Source organism: Ctenocephalides felis, unplaced genomic scaffold (genome assembly GCF_003426905.1).
Source record: "Ctenocephalides felis isolate EL2017-DRISC unplaced genomic scaffold, ASM342690v1 CF-g0.4_SCAFFOLD_03571, whole genome shotgun sequence".
NCBI lineage: Eukaryota > Metazoa > Arthropoda > Insecta > Siphonaptera > Pulicidae > Ctenocephalides > Ctenocephalides felis.
The window spans coordinates 38316030-38340808 of record NW_020539725.1 but is presented as its reverse complement, the minus strand read 5'-3'; the positions used below and the strand labels follow the sequence as shown (position 1 = coordinate 38340808).

The following is a 24779-nucleotide window of genomic DNA, read 5'->3' as shown; positions in this document are numbered from 1 at the left end:
AATAACAAATATAGAACATCAAGTTTTTTAATCTCGAGATTTCCGCCTCAGAATCTTGACACGCATTGTATTGCTCCGTGTTATGAATGTGATGCAATCATTAGAAACTCGCCTTAGTAGTTTTTTAATTTCCTAATGGAATAAAGCATTGATTTCATAACTATTGGAATGCGATGATTATTATCACTCACGATTTCAGTACATCGCTAATTTGTATTCAGATTTCTTCGTTGATAAAATTGAATCTTCACAGTCGAACAATGGATTAAATTGGAGAAACTGGAAATTGAATTCATCAATTTTTTATTGCGATTTATTGATTCACAATCGCACACTGGCATATTTGTTTGGAATTGATTGAAGTTAATTATTTACTGGGTGTAAATGGCATGGCTAAGGAAAGTTGAATGAACTTCCGGTGCTATGTAAAGAATCCACCTGATCAATGAGGATAGAGATTTACTAAATTTATGATTGTTGATATAGATTTTGAAATTTTTATATTGTTTATATTAATCGATTAGTGATTATTGAGACAATTGATTATAAAGACACGGCTTGGACAATCTTTACCAAAAAATAATCAGCTCGTTTTCCATTTATCTTTCGAACGTTTTTCAAATTCTCAAACTAGTTCAAAAAATTCAATTGCGAAGCTAACACGAATTTAAGTTTTATCAAATGCCTTTCAAGTTCTTGAAATTGTTGCAACAATTTTTAAAAAAGTAGTCAAAATTAATTTTTTGGCTCCCATACTTACACACATATGCTTTTACTAATTTTGGTGTTGGACGATTCAGAATGACATGGAGATAACATCAAATAATTTACCATTTACATTACTATTCACTAAAATTTCAAGAAGTTTGAAGATATGTGATAATCCATTAGGTTTAAAAAAATTAAAAACTATATATCTGTAATAAAGTTACTTACCACAGACAATTTGATGATTTTCACAAAAAGAACTCTGAATGATTTATAAATTTAGCTTCAGACATTCTTTTCTCGACTAGTAAATAATTGAATAGCTGTTAAAAGTCGATTGTCCTATCAATATTCAAAGGAAGAGAATGACAATTCCATTCCAATTGATTCATTTTTTAGATGTTTAAGAATGATGCATGTATCCAGGAGTATTAATATATTTCACAAACTAATATGAAAAGCGTAGAGTATTTTGTTAACTAATATTTTTTATTGATCTATCGACATGAAAATACGTAGATTTAGATAAATCACTAAATGAAACTAAACCTTTTCTTGAACAATTCCTGTCATATCTGTTATAAAATCAAATTTTATTTTTCATAAAATATAGACAAATGTTATTATATTTCATAAAAAGTAATAATTAATTTTTCTGTGTCCACTTACTATGTCTAGAGTATTTTCTGTGTATTTTATGTCTGCTCTATGTACAATATGCAAACATTGATTTATGTTTCCATTGAACAAGTCCAATTATCTTATTTCTGTGGTCAAAAATATTTACATTTATATCAATTTAATTTTAGATATTTAAATATTCTTTGAATCAATCATAAATACTTTGATTTATTAATTATTTACCACATTATTACTAATCCTAATAAGACTATAGTCACACAGTCTAACGATAATTCTTTAGGGTAATTAGGTTAACTAGGCTTTTTTATGGTAATTTTAGGTAAACTTTGTTAAAGGAATCGGTTATTGTTGTATGACTTTAACGCATTTTATCTGATTTTATGTTAACACTATATTGTTCAATACCCATTATGAATAAACCCGTAATCGAGCAGTAATGATATCAACTTTCACTTGGAAATATAAATCCTAAATATGTTACTAAGTGAAAATAGCCTTCTTGAGCAATATTTATAAAATATAATAATCAGTCCCCATTTAGATAAATTCAAATAATAAAATAATCAATTATAGATGTATCAACCATTGGGTTACCATTTAAAAAAACGACATAAGAAAAAGTTTCAGCACAGCAGCTTATAGGACGTAAGGCTCTTCTTTTATGAAACTTTAATTACAACAATCATTTTTCAGTGACGATTAAAATTCATACAAGAAAAAAAAACTTGAACATAAAACAAAAAAGTTTTCTAAATTTAAACCAAGCATCTGAAGTAGATTATTATTCTACGCGGCAAGATGCATCTATATCTAAAATACGATATGTTTTTCAATATGCATGCATATGTAATAAAAATATCATTGAAGCAACAAAATATTGTTACTGAAGAAAAAAATTATATTATTTCAGATCGAATTGAAGTTCAACGAGCCATTTTTCGGAATAGCTTATGCAGACTTTGATAGGAATTCTGCCTGCACTGTGGCTGGAAATGGTGATTTGAGTTACAAACTCGAATTGCCTCTGAAAGGATGCGGTACCAGACAAGTGAGTACTAATGACATCGTAATTAAGACTTAAAGATTCATTTGATTTTATGAGCTATTAAATAACATTTGAAAAACATTTGATGACCATGTCCGTGCCGTAATGTCTTTTATTGTAATGTAAAAAATCAACAATAAGTTTTGTAATAGAAGAAGTTGTTTGCATTGTCTCAATGTAATTATTAAAGCTTGCCAATATATAATTATTTTATTAATATTATTTTTCCAATTTCACATCAACCAAATTAATGAGATGCAACAAACGGCAATGTTTAAAAACCCATATCACAAGTATTTTCTTTCGTTGTTAGTTTTTTGGTTGTGAGCACTGTCGTTTAGTTTACGAAGCCTTAATATAATTTTTAAGTATTTGCTAATTTACTGTTTTATAAGGTGAATTGTTAATTTTAAGTTAGATTCACCATTTTTTTCAGCCTCTATAAAAGCTTAAACGTGGTTGAGGTGAAAAGAATCACTTGAACCTTTACAATGGCTAAGGTGTGAACAATAAAAAATAGTAAATAGAAAAGTAAATTAAACTAAAAAAGTAATTTTACAAAGTATGAATTGAACTGAATTGAATTGAATTGAATTGTTGAAGTTACTATTCCAACTTTACTGATGAATATTTCTAGCAAAATACCAAATCAAGGTGTTATATACAGTGTTAACTTTGTAAAAGATGTGCCCTCGAATTTTATATTTTGCATTGGTGATTACTTCGTAAAATCTCTTCAAAATTAATTTAAAGACATTGTACCTATTTGCTTCTAGACCGCCTCTTTTTAGCCTCCCTATGGTGTAAAAAGGACCAGGTGACAAATTTCAAAAACACAGCATTAAAAAAACACATTTTTACAATGATGAATTTGCTGGACGTTTAACTAAACAAAGTCAAATAGTTGTTTTTTTTATATGTGTGATATAAATGGTTTGGTTTTCATAATACGCTCGCTCAAATCGCTCATAATCAATTGAACCTTTGTGCCCCTATACTTAAACTATTTTGTACTTACAGATAAATTGTTTAATTGGGCGATTTAATTAGACAAAAAATCACGAAATATCACATGGGGGAGGGAGGAGTATAGTAAGATATCACGTGTATTTATTTTTTAAATGATGTTTTTTTTTAATTCAAACATTTTCAAAAAAAATTTTTTAAAAATACCGTTTTATTACGTAACTAAAAATACACGAGATGTTCGGTGGGGGAGGAAGGGTAATTTTGAATATCACCAAATATCACCAAGGGCGAGGGGGTCCAAAAATCTTTACTCGCTCACATGATTAATGGATGCCCCCTTGTGAAAATATAAACTATAAAGCAACAAATAATTTAAAATCTCTGGTATTATATAAATTTAGCATTGCACATTTAAATATACAATTCTTGTAACATAAAAAGTATGAGTCTTGATACTTGATACCGATGCATTAATTATAAATTACTTTACGGCCATATTATTTAATTGGATCATATATCGATTGGATAAAATTAAATTATTTAAGTACCAGCATAAAATATAATTATACAACGTGCAAGTGATCATAATTATTTTTATTGATCAATCAATGATTGCGAATCTTATCCGCCTTAAGGTTGTTCACTTTCCATAGAAATAAATCAGGTGTGCACATCGAATGAAAGTGAATTTTGTTCAAATGAGAAATGTATAGTGAAATTGAAAATGTAGGGGAAAATAGGATGAGATGTCTTATTTCATGAATAAAACGATGATCTGTGATCAAATATCAAATGTTCTTCTAAATGTTATGACTACGTACAATATATATGATCAACTACTCATAAAACACCGTGACAAAACATTATTCGATAAATTTGATATAGCAAAATTAGTGCAAATTTTTTATTGGAAGAAGTATTTTCTGGATGAAAAATGACAGCGATAAATCTGGAATCTTAGTTTGCCCCATGACATAGTTTTTACCCAAATACTTTATAATTTATTTATAATCCTTTATAATAATTCATGGTCCACCATATAATATATGATTTGATTTAAAGTCTAGGATCTCAAAATCAAGATCTTAAAACCAGATTCTGACAAAAAGCGGGTTGAAAATGATGACTTTTGACAGCCTCGCTAGTCTATTATCTTTTTAGCACATCGACACCGGTTTCCACTATCATTTTCTCATGCTGATTCTTAGCAAATACTTATGTGAAACCCTTTCTTGGAAATCCGGTTCGCTTTTGTCGTCTCAGAGACTAAATATACGCGATTTTTTTGCTCGACAAAATAAGATCTTTATTTCATTGTCAGAGAAGAAGATTTATAGGAATGAATCGTCATTATGGAAGACGGTTTACTTCAACAAAGTAAAATGGGTCGACTGGCTAAATGGAAGATGGTTCAGATAAATCTTTAGGCAATTTTAGAAGGGATTTTGTTTGAAAAAATATGAATGGGTGTTCTGAGAGTGCTATTCTTGGTCTATTTTGTAATAAATGACATATCGCTTTTATAGATAATAGATTCTCTTGCTTGAAGAACTTCTTTGGTTAAAACTAAATATTCGGTTTTTCATTTGGAGTCAAGTGTCAAAGTTAGTTACTATTTTCGTATTTAATACGTTCCTATTTAATCATCAATATTCAATTTATGTTATTTGAATACTTAGTCATTTTTAGTGAAAGTATCGTTTATCCTATAATTTATAATAATACAATCACGAATAATCACGCTATCTTCTGTTAACAAAAATATATTATTTATTTTAGACTAACCAAAAATTTCTGTAATAAATTTTATAAAATAAATAAATCGACTTATTTATAATAATATTAAATATATAAATAAATATGCAAATTATATTATTTATAATGAAAATGTACACAATATGTGAATATTGATAAATATTGGTTCCAACAAATGAGAAAAATTGAACACATTTCTGATTCCACGAAATTTATTTAGTATGATTCAAGTAAAAGTTTTAGATGATTTAAATTAGGTAATGGTATGATACATATAGTATTCTTTATATTTTCTTATGGTGAACAGATTATAAAACCATTTTAAAAACATAATAAAAAGTATAATAAACTTTTCGAATTTGATACACCATTATCAATTAATTATCTTTATAGCCAAAAAAGATATTAACTTTGTGTTGTTTTTGATACTTTCGTTTTTATGGTATCTAACTAAATAAATTAAATCGCTAAAAACAAACATCAAGATGCAATTTGGGATCGGAACGTTAATAAACTTAACGATGAGAATCGGTTTAAAAGCAAAGCACCACATTATCATAAGTACCATATACTGATTAGTAAAATAAAAGGTATGGTAATTAAAGGTAAAATAAAAGTAAGGGGTCGAAGGTATTCGATTTCACGCGAATTGTTTAGGGATAGTTAATTGGAATAATCCAAAGATAAAGTACAGCACTGAAATTCGAATAAATCTATTACTCTAAATATACATATACATTGCTTCAATATTCCTTAATTGAATATTTTAATTATATTTTTACGCTTCCTTGAAGATGATGAGAATTTTTTTAAATATACATAAGAAATAGCAATTTTAACTTTAATATTATTTTTTTAGGATCCGCAACGTGTTTTCACAAACAACATTGTCGTACGTTTCCATCCAAATTTGGAAATCGAAGGCGACGAAGTTGTGACCATTGTGTGCAGATATCCTCCTCCAATAGCTCCTCCGCCAGCTGGTGTCCCAAATTTCATGTGAGTATTGATAAACTAGTCAAATTGTAGTCCAATTTCAATATAAAAGTATTAGAATGTTACATGATTGATTGCATCATATGCCACTGAGAATGGAATGGATCTTCCAACCCAAAAAATATTCAAGTATGCTTGAAGAGTTGATAGTAGACATAAAGACATTCAGTATTATTATTTTTTAAAAATATTATTTTGCAGAATATTTATTAATATATTTTCTAAAATAAAATTGAGGTATATTGAATTAATATCTTTTGTATATACAGTTTTATCTCAAAACAATCGCAAACTCTAGAAAATTCATACGTATACTACTTCTTCTGAATATAATATGTAATATTTGATATAATAAAATTTGGAAAATAAATTGTTATAATACTTTCTGATATATTAATTAAGCTCGTCCAATACTTAATTGGATTGCTTTGTATTACTTAATTTCTTTTTTATATATCTGTGTAAATATAACAAACATTTTACAAACGTCGTCTTAAGACTACTTTGAGTTGTTGTTCTAGTATTATAAAAGAACAAATAAAATATGTATGTATATATTATGATTGAAGTATAGAAATAAGTGCTCGCATGTGAGTAAAAAATATTGACACCTGGAAGCATCATGGGGAAACTGGAAGTAAAACAATATGCAAAAAACTATTAGAAGTGCTTCAATATACGGAAGATAATGAAATTTTTACAGCCTGTGAATAATTTCTTATGCTCTGGTCACTTTTTATACATAATATCCGTTTCCGTGCCGTAATACACGACAAAGAATAGGTATCATGAAACGTTTTTTATCATCTTTATTAGATTTGATACTTACAAGTATCAAATAGTCATCATAACCTCACAACTCAAACACAAGTAAAACATTACTAAAGGACACTAATTCTAATTACTACATTTTATAGGTCAATTCAAAATCATTCAAAATCGTTTATTTATAATGTTATTAGTATAACCAGCAAGAAGTGAAAGTAGTGATTATAATCATAATTATACAAAATTTTTGATCATTTGTGATATATATTAACATTGTTACAAAAAAAATTGAACTATAGAAATCATATTGCATTTTGTTTTAAAAATAGAATAATTGGCTAGAATAAATTGGTGTATTTTAATTTCTGATCGATCATTGTAAATATTGTCTCTAATTAGTGTATTAATCAGTCTGAATATTGTGTTAGAAGAAAATGTTTTCAATACTTAATTTTCTACATAACCAATGACTTCAGCAAGATGAACGTAACTCAGTTTAACAATTCTCAATCATATATTCTTATTTTTTCTTCTAAAATGTGTATCAAATATTCTTGAGACATATAAAATATTTTTTGACAAAATATTACAGTATATATCCAAATTATGTTACTAATTATATATATATATATATATATAATTTAGTAATTTACTAATTTATATGTTGGCGTATTGGAACTTAAGTGAGAAAACTTTAGAAAGTAGAAAAACTAATTTAACAAATTTTGTATATTTTTGAATAATAATTATTGATTCGTTGATTATAATCAACACATCATCAATGATGAAGTTAAAACCCAAATCGTAGTTCTTTAATAAAACAACGATTCGCAGGTCATTCAAGTTTTATTCATTATTAACATCTATAAACATGACTGTAAATCCATGAAAAATAACATCTATCAATTACCCACAACCCAATGAAATGAGTTAACACAAGATCATGGCAAATATTTCAAATTTAACGTTGTTCATGACGGCAGCAAAAATTAACATTATTGAGATACGAACATAAGTGAAGATAACCTTGACTCCGAAATTGTAGACACGTTTTGAATTTTTTTAGATAATAAAATAGGTTCCAAAAATGGTGATACTTAAAAACTAAAAATTGAATTAAAAAAATTAGGTTTATTTAAACAGCCGGCTGGGCAACTGGGTCTGTGGTTGCTGGTTTTGCAGCAGTTCCTTTAACTTCTTCTTCTTCAGTGAAGCTGGCATTATCTTCAGACATTAGGTCTGCAGACATTTCTGCATCTGAATCTTCGGCATCGGTGTCTTCAGCATCGGTTTCTTCATCTTCGGCTACTGTAGATGCACTGTCGAAATCTTCTTCGCTCTTCTTATTAGCCACTGGTGTTGGTGTTGGTGGCGATGTTGGGGTTGCACGAACCTAAAATTATTTATATTATGTACTGAACTAAACAAATTCGCCTTTTTTACCAACAACGCCTTATAATTTTTACTACAAGATGATATACAATAGGTCGATTTGAAATATTTGAACATACTTCGTTTTCCACCACAGGTTTGGGTGGCTCTGTGGAAAATAACATGCGCAAACCTTGTTGACTGGCCATGGAAGTAGCATTGTCGAAAATTGTTTGAGATTTGATAAATCCGCTCATTCCATTTATCTATATGTGAAATTATAGCTTTTTCATTAATCGTATAGGGAATCAAGTAGGCAGTTGTGAGAAACAAATATTCATGTCATGACATTTAGTCTAGTTTTGATATTATCAATAGTATATCAAAATATTTAATTATTGATCGTAGCTAAGCAATATTTAATTTTACATGTTTAAAAAACATTGTGCTTAACATTACTCAAAATAAAAAAAAAAAATTCTATGTATTTTGAAAATTATGCTGTATATAATTCAAATAGCTTCCAAATATTTTGAAAAAAAAAGCTACATACAATAATTATTTCCGATATGAATTTTATGACAGTTATTCATTCTGTATTATCAATGACCGGTTAAAAATATAAATGATATAGTTATTAAATTAAGATCTCAATAACTTGTTACAATTATGTTATCAAAATATATAATCAATTATTTCTATTACCTGGTAATGAACTGGGCGAATCACGCTGAATCCATTAACCAGAGCATCCCGTTTTGCGATAAAATTCAAAATATTTGCTTTAGCAAATGTTCCACATCGCATCAATTTCACAATGCTTGCCGACTGCATTTTGATTTGAAATTTTGCACGAAATTAGCGCGAAATTACACTTTTACTTTATTTTGGGATTTACGCGACCGTTCGTTTGATTTTAGATGATATTGTTTTGTCTCGCAAAATTTGCTTACTAGGATAAGGAGAATTTTGTCATTTGTTTGGAATGATTGTTGATCTAGGAAGTGTAGAAAATATGTTTTTAAATTCAATCAAATTTTTTGTAATAATTGTCATAAGTTGCATTTTGTGAATTATAGTTCTCAAAAATACATAGTAGTTTGTAAGAGAAATTGGTTCATTGATAACTATATTTTGATAGTATAGTTTAGAAATAAACCAAAATTAACTTGGTAGTATTTTGCATTAAGGAAAGTTGCATGATCTTTACGTGTGTTATTTACAATTCGAATCAATCAATAAATTTCTATAATCAAACTAATTTTCGTATGCCTCTAATATTTCCATACTCATATTAGAGAGTCAATCATCATACAAAGTTTTATGAAATTTAACAAACAAGTTTTCAATCATTAATTGCGACGAAACGGCCTACCCAATCTTTACCAAAAATCATCCAATACGATTTTTAACATTTGCTATCAGTAGAACGGTTTCAGATCATTTTTTGAAAATGTGAACATATTGTATAACATATTGAGTTGCATTAAATAACTTAGATTTTTGTCAAATTATTATATAATAATAGAATATAAATTAAACAATAAATAGTGCTGAATATTGATAAATAGTAATGGTCAAATTATACAATTCAAAAACAATTTATAGACCTTTAAAATTTAACAAATCCTGCAAGTTAAGCAGAAGTAAATATAAAATCAATATATAGTTTATAGTATCAATATATAGTCGATTTATTATAATTTTTTAAAGGGCGGTTAAAGAGTTACATGTCAATGTAGCAATTTTAATACATAATGATTTTTGATTCTGTATATTAATGGATTAATTTCATAATTTTTCAGTCAGAATATTGTTCCCGCTGCCGCTTTAGAACCTCCACTTAAAGGTTTCCAAATTCTTCTGATAATATGTGCTATTATGTTCTTGTCGCTGTTACTTCTTGGATTGGCTATATCTTATTATTGCTTGAGAAGAAGACCCATCGTTATACCAAGGCAACCATTATCAATTGGCAGTGGAAGTGAAATTACAAAACTATCTGGCAGTTCATTGGGTAAGATAATAAATGACACGTTATATGAGACAAATATGGTAGGCAAAAGACACACTCCAAATATGATCACCTTTCACTACTAATTTTGAAGTATTGTCTTGATTGACGCTCCCCAAATGCAAATTGTTACCAGTAGATATACTTAGAGTAAACTATGTTTTTTTTCTAACTTATTAGGACTTGAAGAAATGCGGATGTAAAGCTTAGTTTTGAACTGCAATATCAGATAAATGGTTTTAGCCAATTATCATATCTTACGTTGAGCAAGCAGTGAAATTAGTCCTATTAGAGTAAGATTTAAAAGGATTGTTTCCATTTCAGGTAACATATCTATGTTCGAAGGACTCAAGATACCTCGAGCTCATGCTCCAGTTCAGGCTGCAGCAAGCAGTTCAGGAAGCGAAGGTCCCCTCATCAGTGACACCATTCCAAGTGATTATCCGAGCGAATCCCACTCCGAAGTCGAAGATGCCGAAACGCGATCTCTACCAGTTAGTTCAGCAGGTAGTTATGAAAATAGAGCTTACGTACAGGACGCAAGCAGCTTCTACAGCGAAGGTACGGGGTTTTCATTTACTAGATTGTATCGCATACATTTTAAGACTTATTTTGTCATGTTGTTATAACTTATTTCTTTTCAAAGTTATTTCAAACCAATATTTCAAAGGTCTTTACGATGCGACAAACCTACAGTACATCAGAATACGTGGGTAAAAATTCCGAATATCCAAAATAATTTAATTCAAACATGAGTTTCAATGCTTGATGTCACTGAAATGCATGAAATGTTAACATGCAAGAAAATTTCTGCATAGAAGCATCCGCACATACCCGCACGATTTCTTGAAAATAATGCAAATATAACTACCAATTGTTGGTGTTGTTTTTCTAGTATTTTGTACCAAACTGTTAATATTTGTATCTAACTCTATAAAATACCAAAAATACAAACTTAAGCTTATTGATCATTATCAGCTATCATCATTAGTCAAATTTTACTAATTTTTAATGTTTGTCAATAACATCAAACAGACTTTGAAATTAGCAATGTTTAAATATTAATAACTATTTCAGGCTACGGTCATACGCAGGAATTGCAAGCCGCAAATGCTACAGCTACACAAGCTGTTGTACCTCGTTTACCTCTTGCCGTGAAAATGGAAGCACCCAAATTTGACGTTCAAGTCCGAGTTAAACGTGCTCCGCCACCGCCGCCGTCACCAACATTGACAAGCGACACTGAATCTGTAGCAACTACAACTAATGGTCGTACAAATCTAGACACTATCATAGAACATCGCGAAGAACGACCAGTTGAATCGCCCCCAAGATCGGAAACATTTACTTACACACCAGATATACATCAACCGCCAAGGCATGCCCAAACACCACCGGTGTACTCAAGGATATTAAGAAAGCAACAAGAGCAACAAGAACGTGCACCATGGCCTGAAGAATATGTCGATGCACCTCCGATATCATCAGCAAGATCTATTGCTTCTCTTAATACAGAAATGACTGATACGCACTCAGTTACGGAAATGGTAGATGACTCTCACAGTAGACTATTTGTCAAAGAAAGACCTCCACCCACGGAACGATTCAGTACTACACTAGATATTGAACCTGAAATACATGAACCGCCAATCGCAATTACAAGAAAACCTGAAATTTCCACACACACTGTGGATGATGTATATTTGAGAACCATAAAGGAGAAACGTACTATTGAGGACGTTGAAAGATACAAACGTGTAGTGACGGAGTACACAACTAAGCCTAAGATAGTCGATACTAAATGGGATGTTACCATCCGGAACTATCCGGGAAGTGAAATGACTGATACACCCGACTGGGAGAATTTCTCAGATATATCCTCTGCCTCAAACATGACTTTGACACCGAAATTGGAACGTGCGGAATTATCTTTACCACCTCCAATTTCTGACAGCGCGAAAAAATTGTACAGTCCACAATTAGTTGGAAGCATTGATCAGCACGGAGCGCCACCACAGCAAGGCATACTCATTGCTCCTTCTCAGCCAAGATATACTTCAATTGTCGACATACCACCAGAGGATCCAAGCGTTCCTAATTGGAACGTTCTAATACGAGTTCTGAAACCTATGGAAATAGATATTAACGACTTTGAACAAACTACAGAGTCTCTTACAATAGAAGATAAGGTGAAATGGAGGCACATTATCACTACAGAAAGTACTCTACGTACAATGTTGACTAAAGCTGAAGTGAGAGAAGATTTCGAACGCATTCGTCATGATGTACGATATGAAAATATGTTTGAACCACACAAGTGGGACGTTATCATAAGAATTTTAGCGCCTCCACAGAACAAACCTGGCGGAAGATATAGAAAGAAGAGTGATTGGGATAACAGAAGTCGCAGAAGTAGTTTGCCAACTTTATACGAGTACGACAGCGATGGAGCAAGTTCAGTCAGAACACTAGGACAAGATCCGGCTTTGCATTTACCGCCTCGATCAAGAAGGACTTCACGTTCTAGTTACCGAAGCGATAACATTGATATGAGATCAATGTCTGAAATGACTGTAGATTTTGCACGTCCTGATCGTTATGATTCAATGTCTGAATCATCTAGCTACCATTACCAGCCAGGTGCTAGCAGGTACTACGATCCAGAATCAGATCCAGATAACGATTTCAGATCTGAACAGCGTAGTAGCTTAGCGCGGTCGTTGAGTCAACCAAGTCTGGTTCGCTCCGCAAGTGAATTTACAGAGAGATGGATAGCTCCTGGGGTTTACCATCATGCTGATGACTCAGGTAGCGAACAGTCATCTCCCATAGCTACACCAAAGAGCGGACGCAGCGACAAACTAATGGCCGCTGGTCCATCATCTTACGGAATTATGAGTACATTCAAACCAGCAAAAAGCTCAGCTCCAGGACAGAAGGCTACCAGCAGCGCTTGGCGTGAGAGTGGAGCCGAGACCAAGGAACAAGAACTTCCCGGAGGTGGTAAAATGATCACTCAATCACAATTCGTCGCGGAGAGTTCCACGCAATATAGAAGTGGCTGGTATGGAGATGCTGATAGTGAAGCGAGTTTTAAATAAAATTCAATAAAATTTTCATGTGTATGGTAAAACATTTATTAAAGTAATCTATTCAATTTTTTAATAATTATCACCATACATATTAAAAAAATTAGTTAGCAATAAATTAATTGGATTTAGCTATCAAAATTGACTGTGACTTTACTATAAGAAATACATTTTCAAAAGGGTTAAACTCTAAGCAATATACAGCTATGTCAAACATAGCAACAAGTCTTATTTTATATTGTGAATACTGAATGCTACATACTGCCAGAAGTCACAAATTAATGGTAAAAGCATTTAATACCTTTCTGTATTCTCATTATAAAGCTAAATACATTTATAAGAATATATAAAAATAGATATATAAATAGGACATATTTAACTTGCCTTAAAAAATTATGATTCAATACATTGTAAAACTATAAAAAACGCAATTTTTAGAAAATATGTCAGTGTACAATGCATTGAAAAAAATCTTATATCTAATGCCAATTGTTAACTATGAAAATAAAAATATTCAATTAAAATAAGTAGAATTACTAACGTGCCAATTTAAATTTTGTAAAAATTATTTGGAATAAGTTTAAAGAAATTTTAAATGCCTTATGTGGATAATAATAATTTGTCCCATAAATTTAGTAATTAGATAAGCTGTGATAACAATATTTTTACTAAACGTATGATAATTTTTTACTTAAATATTTGGTATACGCTTTACTAAATTAATTTACGTAAAAATACTCTCTGAATTGGAAATCATGAGTATAGATCACTTGCTTTCTTTATAATACAGAAAACGAGTGAAATATATCAGGGTATCATTTTCATCATATCATAATAAAATGATATGTTGAATTTATTACTATTGAAATCTATTTTTATTAAACTAAACTTTGCTTCGGTAAGTATATGTAAAAGCCTAATCAAATAACGCAAGGAATTCCTTTAAGTCATAACTTAATAAGTATTATGTCTATGCTTGTAAACTATTTAGTTATAAAAACATAATTATTGTATTAATGAATTCTTTAACTATTAAATAAAAATTTAAATTTAGGTAATATAGATCAGGTGATGGGACACACAAGCAGCAATAAAATGTATAAATAATTTAAATAAATAATAAACAACTAACAGATTGTGTTTTTGTTTTGTGAAGGCCAAAGGTATTCCGTTAGTTTTACCGCTTTTATTGTTTTATTGCGTGCTTTGTATTATTTTTAAAAGATATAACCTATTTATAGCCTGAAAACATATCAGTTACGGCCTCGAACAGTTGAAATTTTTTGAAGCCGCGAGCTTTTACAAATGCAACACATCCTATCACAACGGATATTAATCGTCTGCGGTTATGTCCATGTCGAAGCCGAGCGGCGACTTCATTATTTTTTAGTTGTGGTTCTTTCTATTTAAGTAAATTAAAACTTTTATGCAAAAATGTATGATTTTTATTTGTAGAAACATCCTTTAATTAAAGTTATCCACATAGCATGTTTGTATTTCGAGTCATAATAAATAAATATTGTATAAATATAAATTAGCAATCACCGCAAAAATAAAACATTATTTAAAAACTGCATGTTCAAAAAATTAAAAAAATTGAATTAAAAAAAAACGTATTTTACTTTTGGATTTTTGAATGTTTTTTAACTTGTGTTTAAACCTCTGCTCTGGATGACATGATATCAAGCGGTAGTGATATCAAATATTACTTAAAAATATACATCAAAAATATGTCACACTATTTTTCCTTGAATCAAATTGGATTGAGGAGTTCTGGAGTTTAACTCAGCGCCTGGACCTGCCCTAGGACAGTACTACCCATTATAATTGAATAATTATTATTTTACAGGTATAATGTACTACTTCTGGGCAGATCCAGAAACAAAAATAGATTCTAAATTTTAGGTAGCAACAGATTATATTGTGCACAGATATCTTTAAATGAAATTTTGAAGTTGACAACATTGAAAAAGCTGAATACAATCCAAAATAGAATTATAATTAAAGTACTTTTATGAATGAAAAAAAACAAGGATCTAAATAAAACATTCGGTTTAAACTAAAATGACGATTGAAAAATGAGAAGCATGTATTATTTAAGAGTCAATTGTTATATAATTATATTACAATAAAAAGATAGGTAGGATTAAATTACAATAAAAATATAGGTATTACATCCTTCAAAACGCCATTTATATGATGACATTATAAGATAAGATAAAAATGGAAAATTCATTAAAAAAAACATGGAATGAATAAGAATAGGACGGAGCACAAGCGTCCAATTTGACTTTGAGTAATTATAATGTCTACACCAAATAAATTACATATTAATACATAACACTTTTCAAACAAACAACTACAGTTGTTCAGTAAAATTCTCAGTTAATTCTTAACTATTGAAATTTGTTTTCCTACTATTTTACTAAAATTTTTCATCTGTTTTTTTTTACCCCATAGGCGGCGTACTGATCGGAAAAGACAAAAATCAATAATAAAGAGAATTACAATTATTAAAAAATAATAAATATTATTTTTAAGAACGAAAGAATTTTGAAGAAATCTGTTTTCTTACTATTTTGCTAAAATTTGTCATCTGTATTTTTTATTTTTTTTACCCCATAGGCGGGATACTAATCGAAAAAAATCATAATAAAGAGAACTACAATTATCAAATTATAATGATTTAATATTAATTAATAATTTTAAGGACAAAAGAATAACTTTTGCCTGATTGTTAGTACTTGAAAAATGTACTAATAATTTTAATCAAATTTCTATCAAATAATTTAAACCAAATATATTAAACATGATCATGATTATTTATTTAGCAAATAATGTGATGAGTACAACAACATAGAAAGAAAAGCGTCGTAATCAAGTTGTAAAGAAAGTTGAAAACCAAGCAATTTAGATAAGTAGAAGGAACAGAAGATCGGTAATTCGATTAAATTGAGATAATAATTGGGTAATTTTGAATTCGTGGAGCGATGAGGGAGACGTAATATCGATTTCCCATTTATGTAATTAGCGAAATTTGCAAACGCTTGGGTTTTATCTGTTTTTGTTTGATAGGGAAACTTTTATGTATGCCGTTAGATTAATAGAATCGAACTGAGCTTCATTCGTATATTGAAGGACTTGGAGAAGTTTTGGTCCTTGCACAATCATTCACTCATTGACTATTTGAAACCAAAAACTCGATAGCTCGAACATGTTATCTATAAATAATTTTATTCCTAAAAGAAATTTACTAGAAAATATAGACTTTTATTAACTTTGTTGCTCATAAACTCGGTCGTCTAAACCAAAGTGATCGACTTAAATGTTCTCAATTAGTGATATTATTTTTTCCATGCTTTCGTTATATCTTCATCGACAATATTAACAAGTTATAGAGTATTCTTCCATGCAACATATGTCAATAATGTGTGTCCCTTAATGGTCAGTATAATGCAATAATTAGAGCTTGAGCAGATATTTCGAGATATATCAATTTTTTCCCACTTTATTAATAACATATATTTTTATTAATGATATCAATAATCATGTGTTTCTTAATAGAAAACATACTGAAAACTTATTTTTTTCAATTGGGTGCAAACGAAATGTGGTCTGAATAAGGCAGTACGAGAAATAAAAATATTTGAAAATTAAAAAAAAATTAAATCAAATTAAAACTATAACACTGTTGAAAATAATACATTAATTGTGGTAATAATTTAATAGATTTTCTTATATATAATTTATGTCCACAATGAGTCTACATTACTCATTCATAATTCCTATGATTCACCGTATACATATAAGATAAAGTCTCGATGCGTTTTATATTTTTTATACATTTGATAGCAACAATTCTAGTTTAATTGTTTACTTTTTTATATCAAAATTCTAATTTGTCAGTACCGTTAATTTTACTTATCTTATTTTCCATTCTACTTATCAAGCTATGAAAATTTTAGCAATAATAATACTTCATTAGATTATAAAAAAAATATTACATAGAAGAAATGAAGCTCAAACATTTTTATAGAGGCAATGATATACACTAACAATCGTGTGTACATATAAGAAACATGCAATACATTAGAAATTGCATATATATAAGTCCGTCTATGTACCTTACAAGTACTTTTGATATTTTTCTCTATAGTGAGGTTTTATCTCTTTCCAATAAATTTTGTAAATTAAAGTGATAGATTGATTTCTTTTCTAATTTGACTACGAAGAGCTAAAAATCAATGTCAACTGTGTAATCCAATCTCGACCCAGAACATTATTTCGATTCGCAATTGAAGCGAATAATTTTAGCCAGAGGCGATCGTGCGTACACGACAAAGACCTCCTAGTCTGCCAGGTTCAACCTTGGGATGCACCTGCGGCACCACATGCATCATAGAAATAATTATGTATGTATGCAAATATTGTTGCTAATATGACCGATAGGTCGATAATGAAGGTAGCCAATCAGTTAGGTTTGACATGAGAGTAAATAGTTAATTGTCAATTCAACATGCAGTAAATAAGAACATGTCCAGCGTTTTTATCTATGACCACAGTTATCTTTCCATTGACTAGCAATTCTTCAAGCTGCTCTCACATAGTCGATGGTTATTAACGAAGTCCTTTATCAGGAGACTGATAATAATTATTCATTTATATATATATATATATATATATATATATATATATATATATATATATATATATATATATATAACAAATGCATTCTGGGTGGATAGAGATTAATTTAGAAATATGAACAAACATCACTCTTTTTGCACTAATTTATTAAATAATAATTTTACAAAACGTTTCGAGACTAGGTTTTATTATCCGTTACAAGTCGTTCCTTTTACTGCCATACCAACGATCGTCGGAGTCTGAATTCTCTATTCAAGGTAAACTAGGTGAGTCACAAAATATCAAATAAGAAAGGGAGGGCCCTATTTTCAGCTGGGCCCTATTCCTTCTCTTTCCTATTAATTCCTTCTAGTAGCCATGTAGTCATTGCACAGCAAATTGCTGTCATTTTTGTGTTTTTAATAGCTTTATTGCATAACAATATTAGACAACCCTTATTTAATCTCCTTTTATTGAAAGGATTTAAATATAACTATAATTTATTCAGTTATGCATTTAGTGACGTGGAGATTTAGTGACGTGTCTTATATTGTTATCCAATAAGTATTAAATAAGTTTCAAATTTCATTTATAAATTACATAAATATCTACTTTACCGTTACCTAGTAGAGATATTTTAAGATTGTTTCCAGTCTGTGTACCTTTAATTGTACAGAAGCTTAAGGTAATAATGTCATACAATATGATACACACATTAAGTCCTTTGAGACACGTTGCCTGCGTACGGTGTAAAATTACATTTTCAATTTTGCTATTTATGTACAATCTGATGTAATACATGGAAGATATACTAAACATTATTAGAAAAAAGATTACCACAACAGTAAAATAAGTGGTATTGTACTGAACACTGGTTTAAGACGTTTTTAATCACAGGTACTTTCAAAAACAGAGATCCATGGGTTCTTTTTTACTATTGCAACTCACATACATTTTTGTTAAGAGATTTCATGATTTTAAAAATTTGTACAAAGATTGCAGTTAAAATATACTTTATTGCTATATGTATTTAATTTCTTTCAGTATCTACAATTTTTCAAAATATATTCAAATTTTAAGAAGCATGGCGTTTTTCGAACCTTTTCAGGATTTTTAGAAAATTCTTTGAAAGTCTTTAAATATTGTAGAGCGCCCTCAACTAAATTAGACCGTTTAAGATGTTTCATCCATCATCTTCCAGATTTTTAAATTCCATGTCTATTTTCTTCTTCAGATATTGAAAGTTTTATCCAGGAGGCAATATTTTTTTAAAAACAGTGCATTCCAGATTCCGTGTTGTTTCATTACATATCCAGATAAGATTTTTATTCACTATAATGTTTTTGATTAGTATTTTTTAATAGCAGTTTAAACAATATCTTTGGTTCCACAGTTCTTCTAAAATATTTCAGAACGTGTTTGTGGTCTTTTCCTGGATTCTATTTAATAATCAGATCAAAACAATACTCAAGTGTAGAATTTTGTAAAAATTTTGGTTTTGAATTGTAGTAAAAAAAATTATTCTTATTCAATTAGTATTGCATGCAGACTAGAAGTTCTATGAAAAGTGACGATAAACAATGTATAAGAAATATTGTAAGGATAAAGATCTTATTTTTGTATTTTTATTTCGTTTTATTGTGAGGGTTACGTGCTGAGAAGTCATAGCACCAGCCTGTTGATTTCCCAAGGCAGTCATAGCTTACGCAGTCGTATATATTATTTCAGTATAATAACATTTTTGAAGAAAAAATATTACAATTTCGAACAAAATTGACTAGCGGTTGTATATATTTATCGATTTCGTTCATCATAAATTTATTCTTATTGATCCCATCGATTACAACAGAATACGATATATGTAGCAACAGAATCAATAGAATATAACTACATTGAATCCAAATCTTATATATAAAAATAGATCGCAAAATGTGTTGGTAAGCGCATAACTCAACAACGCCTGGACCAATTTGGCCAATTCTTTTTTTATTAATATTTGTTGAAGTCCATGAATGGTTCTTACGGCGAGAAAAAATCGAATAATTGCCGGGAAAACCCGTAAAACAGCCCTTTTCTTTTGCTGATACAAACGTTTTCTAACTGAAACGTAGAATCAATTAAATTACAAGCACTCACTGTATACTCCTCTAAAACGATTATTCTGATATTGATAAATTTTCCTGAAGTTTGTTAAGGAAATTTTCTAGAATGTATGTGATTATAAAGTCCTGGGATATATGTGCAATATTGTAGAAATAAATGGAAAAAATTGCAAAAAACGACATGTCATTGTTTGCATTGAAAACAAATGAACACTATCATCTTTTTAATTAAAATTTTCAATAAAAAATGACACGAATTTTCACTTTTAATTCATTTGTTGCTAAGTTATACCTAAATTTTTTTTTTAATTTTCAAAATTTTTTCCATGCTATTTCCATACAAATTTTGATCGAATTGCGCACTATCTAAAAGACAATATTAAGAGTTAAAACTTTCAGAGAATTGTTTTTTATCAATTTGAAACCATTTGAGCCCTTGGGAGCAAGGAAATCCAAAAATGTCCATATTAAGAACCACCCTAATATATATATATATATATATATATATATATATATATATATATATATTAAAACATAAATATATCTAATTCTTAGGAACAAAAAAGGTATGAATATTTAGCTAGTATTGTGCAGTATTATGAAAAATCTCAATTATATTTAAAATAAGCAAACTATCTCGACAAAACTACTGAGCACAAGAGCCAGTAAATCAATAATTAATATTAAAAAGCTTTAAGGACCAATTTTCTTCATATTTTTTGTTCAAAACTGAAGAAACGTTATTCAATTATTCGATTGAGTCAATTAATCGTAAATTAAATAACGTCGAAGTTACTCGTATACGTATAATTCTAGCATTTGTCAATTTATATTTTAAAATTTAATAAGTAAAATGTTATATAATTGACTACAACATATCTCAGATAGGAATGTATATAGTAACATATATATTAGCTTTTACAATAATGTAAATGTACGTTAAAATTGTTGAAAATCGAACAGTAGTACAAAGGTAATTGCATTTAAAATCAAAAAAGTTTAGAAATATAATAGAAAACTTATAGTATAAGAAAAAAAAATAATAATTATTGTAAAAGACATATTATATTTCACATCGAGTTCTCGAAATACCTCGACCGATAGCCTGACAGAACAAGATTGATATCGGAAGTTTCCATATCAATTACTAGGAAAGACCTTTCCATGTTAATAAATTCTACTAGCCACTCTTGTATAGAAAGATAAAATAATACTGATATTGCATTCTTTCAATTTGAATGGTAGATTATTTCAACCTAAGTATTGCTTTCGGGCAGAACTCTATATAATTATTACTTTATAATTTTTCATAAAAGTACCGTTAAATTAGGTTTATTTAATACAAAATATTATATTCTGCGAAAGTTTTGCTTGTTATTGCAATTGAATTTATCCATCTCGAGAAATATTCTCTCTCTAGATGAATTTTTATGACACCTCCGAGTATTCTGTGATACCATCAGAAAATTAAGTGTAAGAAATAGCGAAAAGAAGAAGTGAAATAAAATAGAAAAACAAAAGTACAGAAATTTATTTGATCAATTTGCGCACGTGTAAATGTTCATTCTTTCTCTCAGAAAGGATATGGCACAAGGTTAAGATAATTAGAAGAATGCTGGCGGATGAAGCATGGTGCCTATTGTAAAATATATTGAAAATTTCTGACAAAATAAAAAAATAATATATATATATATATATATATATGTAATTATATATATATGTGTGTGTATATGTATGTGTATACAGGGTGTCCTAGGACTACTCACATTTACTTACAATTAGTTTGCTTTTGATGATTTTGATTGGTACCAGCTCAAGACTAGAGAGAAGGATAGTGGTCGTAATATTTGTTACCATATTTCGTATTTTTAACTTCCCGTAGAGTAAGTTATAGTAATCGCAAAAAAATCGAAAATGAAAATTTTGATATATCTTTACGTTTCAGAGGTTTCTGAATATTTTGGCATAACTTAGAAAAAATTGATGTATGTGTGTGTGTATGTGCGTGTGTGTGTACGTGTGTGTATGTGTGTTTGGATACAAATTTTCGTCGACGATTTCGGGAACACGGATGAAGCGATTTGAATAATTCAAAAAACATTCGATTCGTATATAACTAATAAGTGATGATTAGTTCCAAATATATAGGGCAAAAACTGCCAAAAACGATAACTCAGTTTTTAAGAGAACGGAGCGTCCGATTTGAATAATGAAGAACTGATCAAATTTTCATGAAGGCAGGTCTAGCGGTTTCGGAGATCTAATAAAAAAGTGAAAAAAAAGCCATTTGGCGGTCAAAAATGATCATTAGACATATGCACATCAAATTATCAGATATTTTATAGAGATTTTAACAATAAGTATAAATTTTGTTTACATTGCTATGGTTTCCGTACCAATGCTTATCCGTTAGACGGCGGCGCGGCGCTTACGCGCTTCGATATGCGATGCCATGCGCCCCACTAGTTTTCTTCATGTTTTTAAATTTTCCACTAACGTTTTTTAGTATGAAACTAAGAAGTATTATACAGTTTTTCAATCCTGATTAAATGCACAAATTTTTAATAGAAATTACCAAGGCACTGTAGAGCTTTTTTTATAGAGAAGGCTCTGTTAAAGTAATACAATTTTAAAATGTTTATGTTACTGGTTTAACAAATAGTCTTAATTCTCAAAAACTAAGGGAAGTTTTGTCATTTTTTGAAATCAATTTGAATGAATTAGGATAATGATAAATGTGATGATGAAAAATGACATTATATACAAGATTGAATTTTATTATAAATCTCGTGAACAAAATAGATATAAAAACATTACAAAGTACAGAATTAAGCACAAAATTTTAGGTTAATCAGCAATTTGTATAAAAATAAAAGATTCAGTATATCAAAAATAGTATTTGTACCGTAAAAGAAATAAGAATTGTGAAAAAGCTTGAAATAGTTAAGTAGGTTAAAACGTTTAAAACACTATGCTGGAGTATAAATTATAAATATCATTTCGTAATATAACACAAGGTGTATTTGAAATTGAAAACAACTCAATTATTCTGCAACTTAAAGCACAAATAATTTTGTGCACTTGGCGGACTTCTATTTAATGCTATTACACTAAACATTGGCATCTGTGATTCTATTATTATCATGTGCCAAAACAATTATCAAGATAAATATTGAATATTCACGTATGTAACTAACTCTCAAGGACACCTCCTAAACTATTGTACCAAAATTTCAGCAAAACAATCAAGTTTAATGTTATATAGTTGCAAACGCTTATGTTCTCGGTGTTTTAATCCAACTATATACAAGCAGCAAGTTTAAGTGATTTACAATATTATACGCCTTAATGCCTTGTAATAGTGGAACAACAAAGTTTAAATTATTCAAATTGACCTAACCGAAAACTTTATAACTAGTTGTGTATGGCATTTTGCCATATGGCGAATCGCTAGAACAACCCCATACCAGGAAAAATATTACACATTTATTAGTTTACGATTTAGTTTTAGATGTTTTAGGAATTTTAAAATTAATTCTATCTTAATAACAAAAATTCTCACATCATTCATTTCAGAAACTAATCAGTTCAATTTCTAACTTATCTTTTTGCAATAATGGATTCTGTATTCTCGATACAATTATTTATAAACAAACTGATTTTAATTACTTAAGTTATCTAGGTCCTCATTCAAGATTTTGCGACAAATTCATCATAATCAATTACCTTAGAAAATTGTCCTGAATTCGCAGAAAAAGTGATCAATCATGAGGAGCAGTGAGTTGTCCTTATAAGTGACTTAAATTAATTTTCTAGATGTATTGAGTTATAAAAAGATGTTTGCATAATTGAAAATTTATTGAGTCATGTGCAGGTAGAAATATTTTCAGAAAAATTCTATTTATTAGTTAAGGGCCTTCTTTTCGTGCACCATTATTTTTAACTATGTAATTGGTTTTCATGTAATTTAAGAATTATTAGTATTTATTTTGAGAACTATTTTAACATAACTCCAAAATAGCAAAATACTATAAAGAAGCAAGAAGGAGGGCGTCCATTAATCATGTGAGGTTTTTAGGTGGAGCGGGGGTTTGACAAAAAATCACAACACATCACGTGGGGGAGGAAGAGTTATGGTGAAATATCACGTGTGTTTATTTTTTACCTGAATTTTTCAAAAAAATCCAAGCATTTAAAAAAAAAACAAAAACTTTACAGTTTTTTCTCGTAACTAAAAATACACGTGATGTTTGGTGTTAGGGGGGGGGGTAATTTTGAATATGATTACGTACCATCAAGAAAAAGGGGGGTCCTAAAATCTTTAAAAAGTCGATCACGTGATTAATGGACGCCCCCGTAGCTTCTATGAAGCACCCTTTCAGACAATATATTCTTATACCTGTAATTGATAAAGAATTATTGTTTGGATCAGTATTATACTGAACATAATGGTAAGAATTGTTTTAAATATTAAAAAATTACAGTATTAGTAGTCTAAAATGTTGTCTAAAATTATATGCGAGTCAATATTTCTTTGTATCAAAATGTTTTTTTTTTAAGATTTACGTTTCAATATAATATATATAATAACTATTCAATGAAGGGATAACTTTGCCATTTGTGGCATATCAGAACAGCCTGAAAAGTCTATAAAATGTATGTGAAAAATCTGAATCTTATTTCTTTTGCTCTTT

The 24779-nt window shown here is 29.3% G+C and overlaps 2 protein-coding genes across 2 annotated transcripts in view; one reads left to right on the top strand and one right to left on the bottom strand.

The window, feature by feature from the left end:
• LOC113386014 overlaps nt 1-24779 on the top strand; it is a 191956-nt gene that overhangs the window by 127510 nt on the left and 39667 nt on the right. Inside the window, exons 3-7 of the mRNA XM_026623826.1 lie at nt 2261-2398; nt 5979-6118; nt 10060-10271; nt 10593-10829; nt 11346-13354. Coding sequence (XP_026479611.1) covers nt 2261-2398; nt 5979-6118; nt 10060-10271; nt 10593-10829; nt 11346-13354 — 2736 coding nt within the window. The remainder of the gene's footprint in view (nt 1-2260; nt 2399-5978; nt 6119-10059; nt 10272-10592; nt 10830-11345; nt 13355-24779) is intronic.
• On the bottom strand, nt 8019-8528 carry LOC113384974. The gene is made up of 2 exons (XM_026622758.1): nt 8395-8528; nt 8019-8276 (listed from the first exon to the last, which is right to left on the bottom strand). The coding sequence occupies exons 1-2, from the start codon at nt 8509-8511 to the stop codon at nt 8019-8021; spliced, it is 375 nt and encodes a 124-aa protein (XP_026478543.1). The 5' UTR covers nt 8512-8528.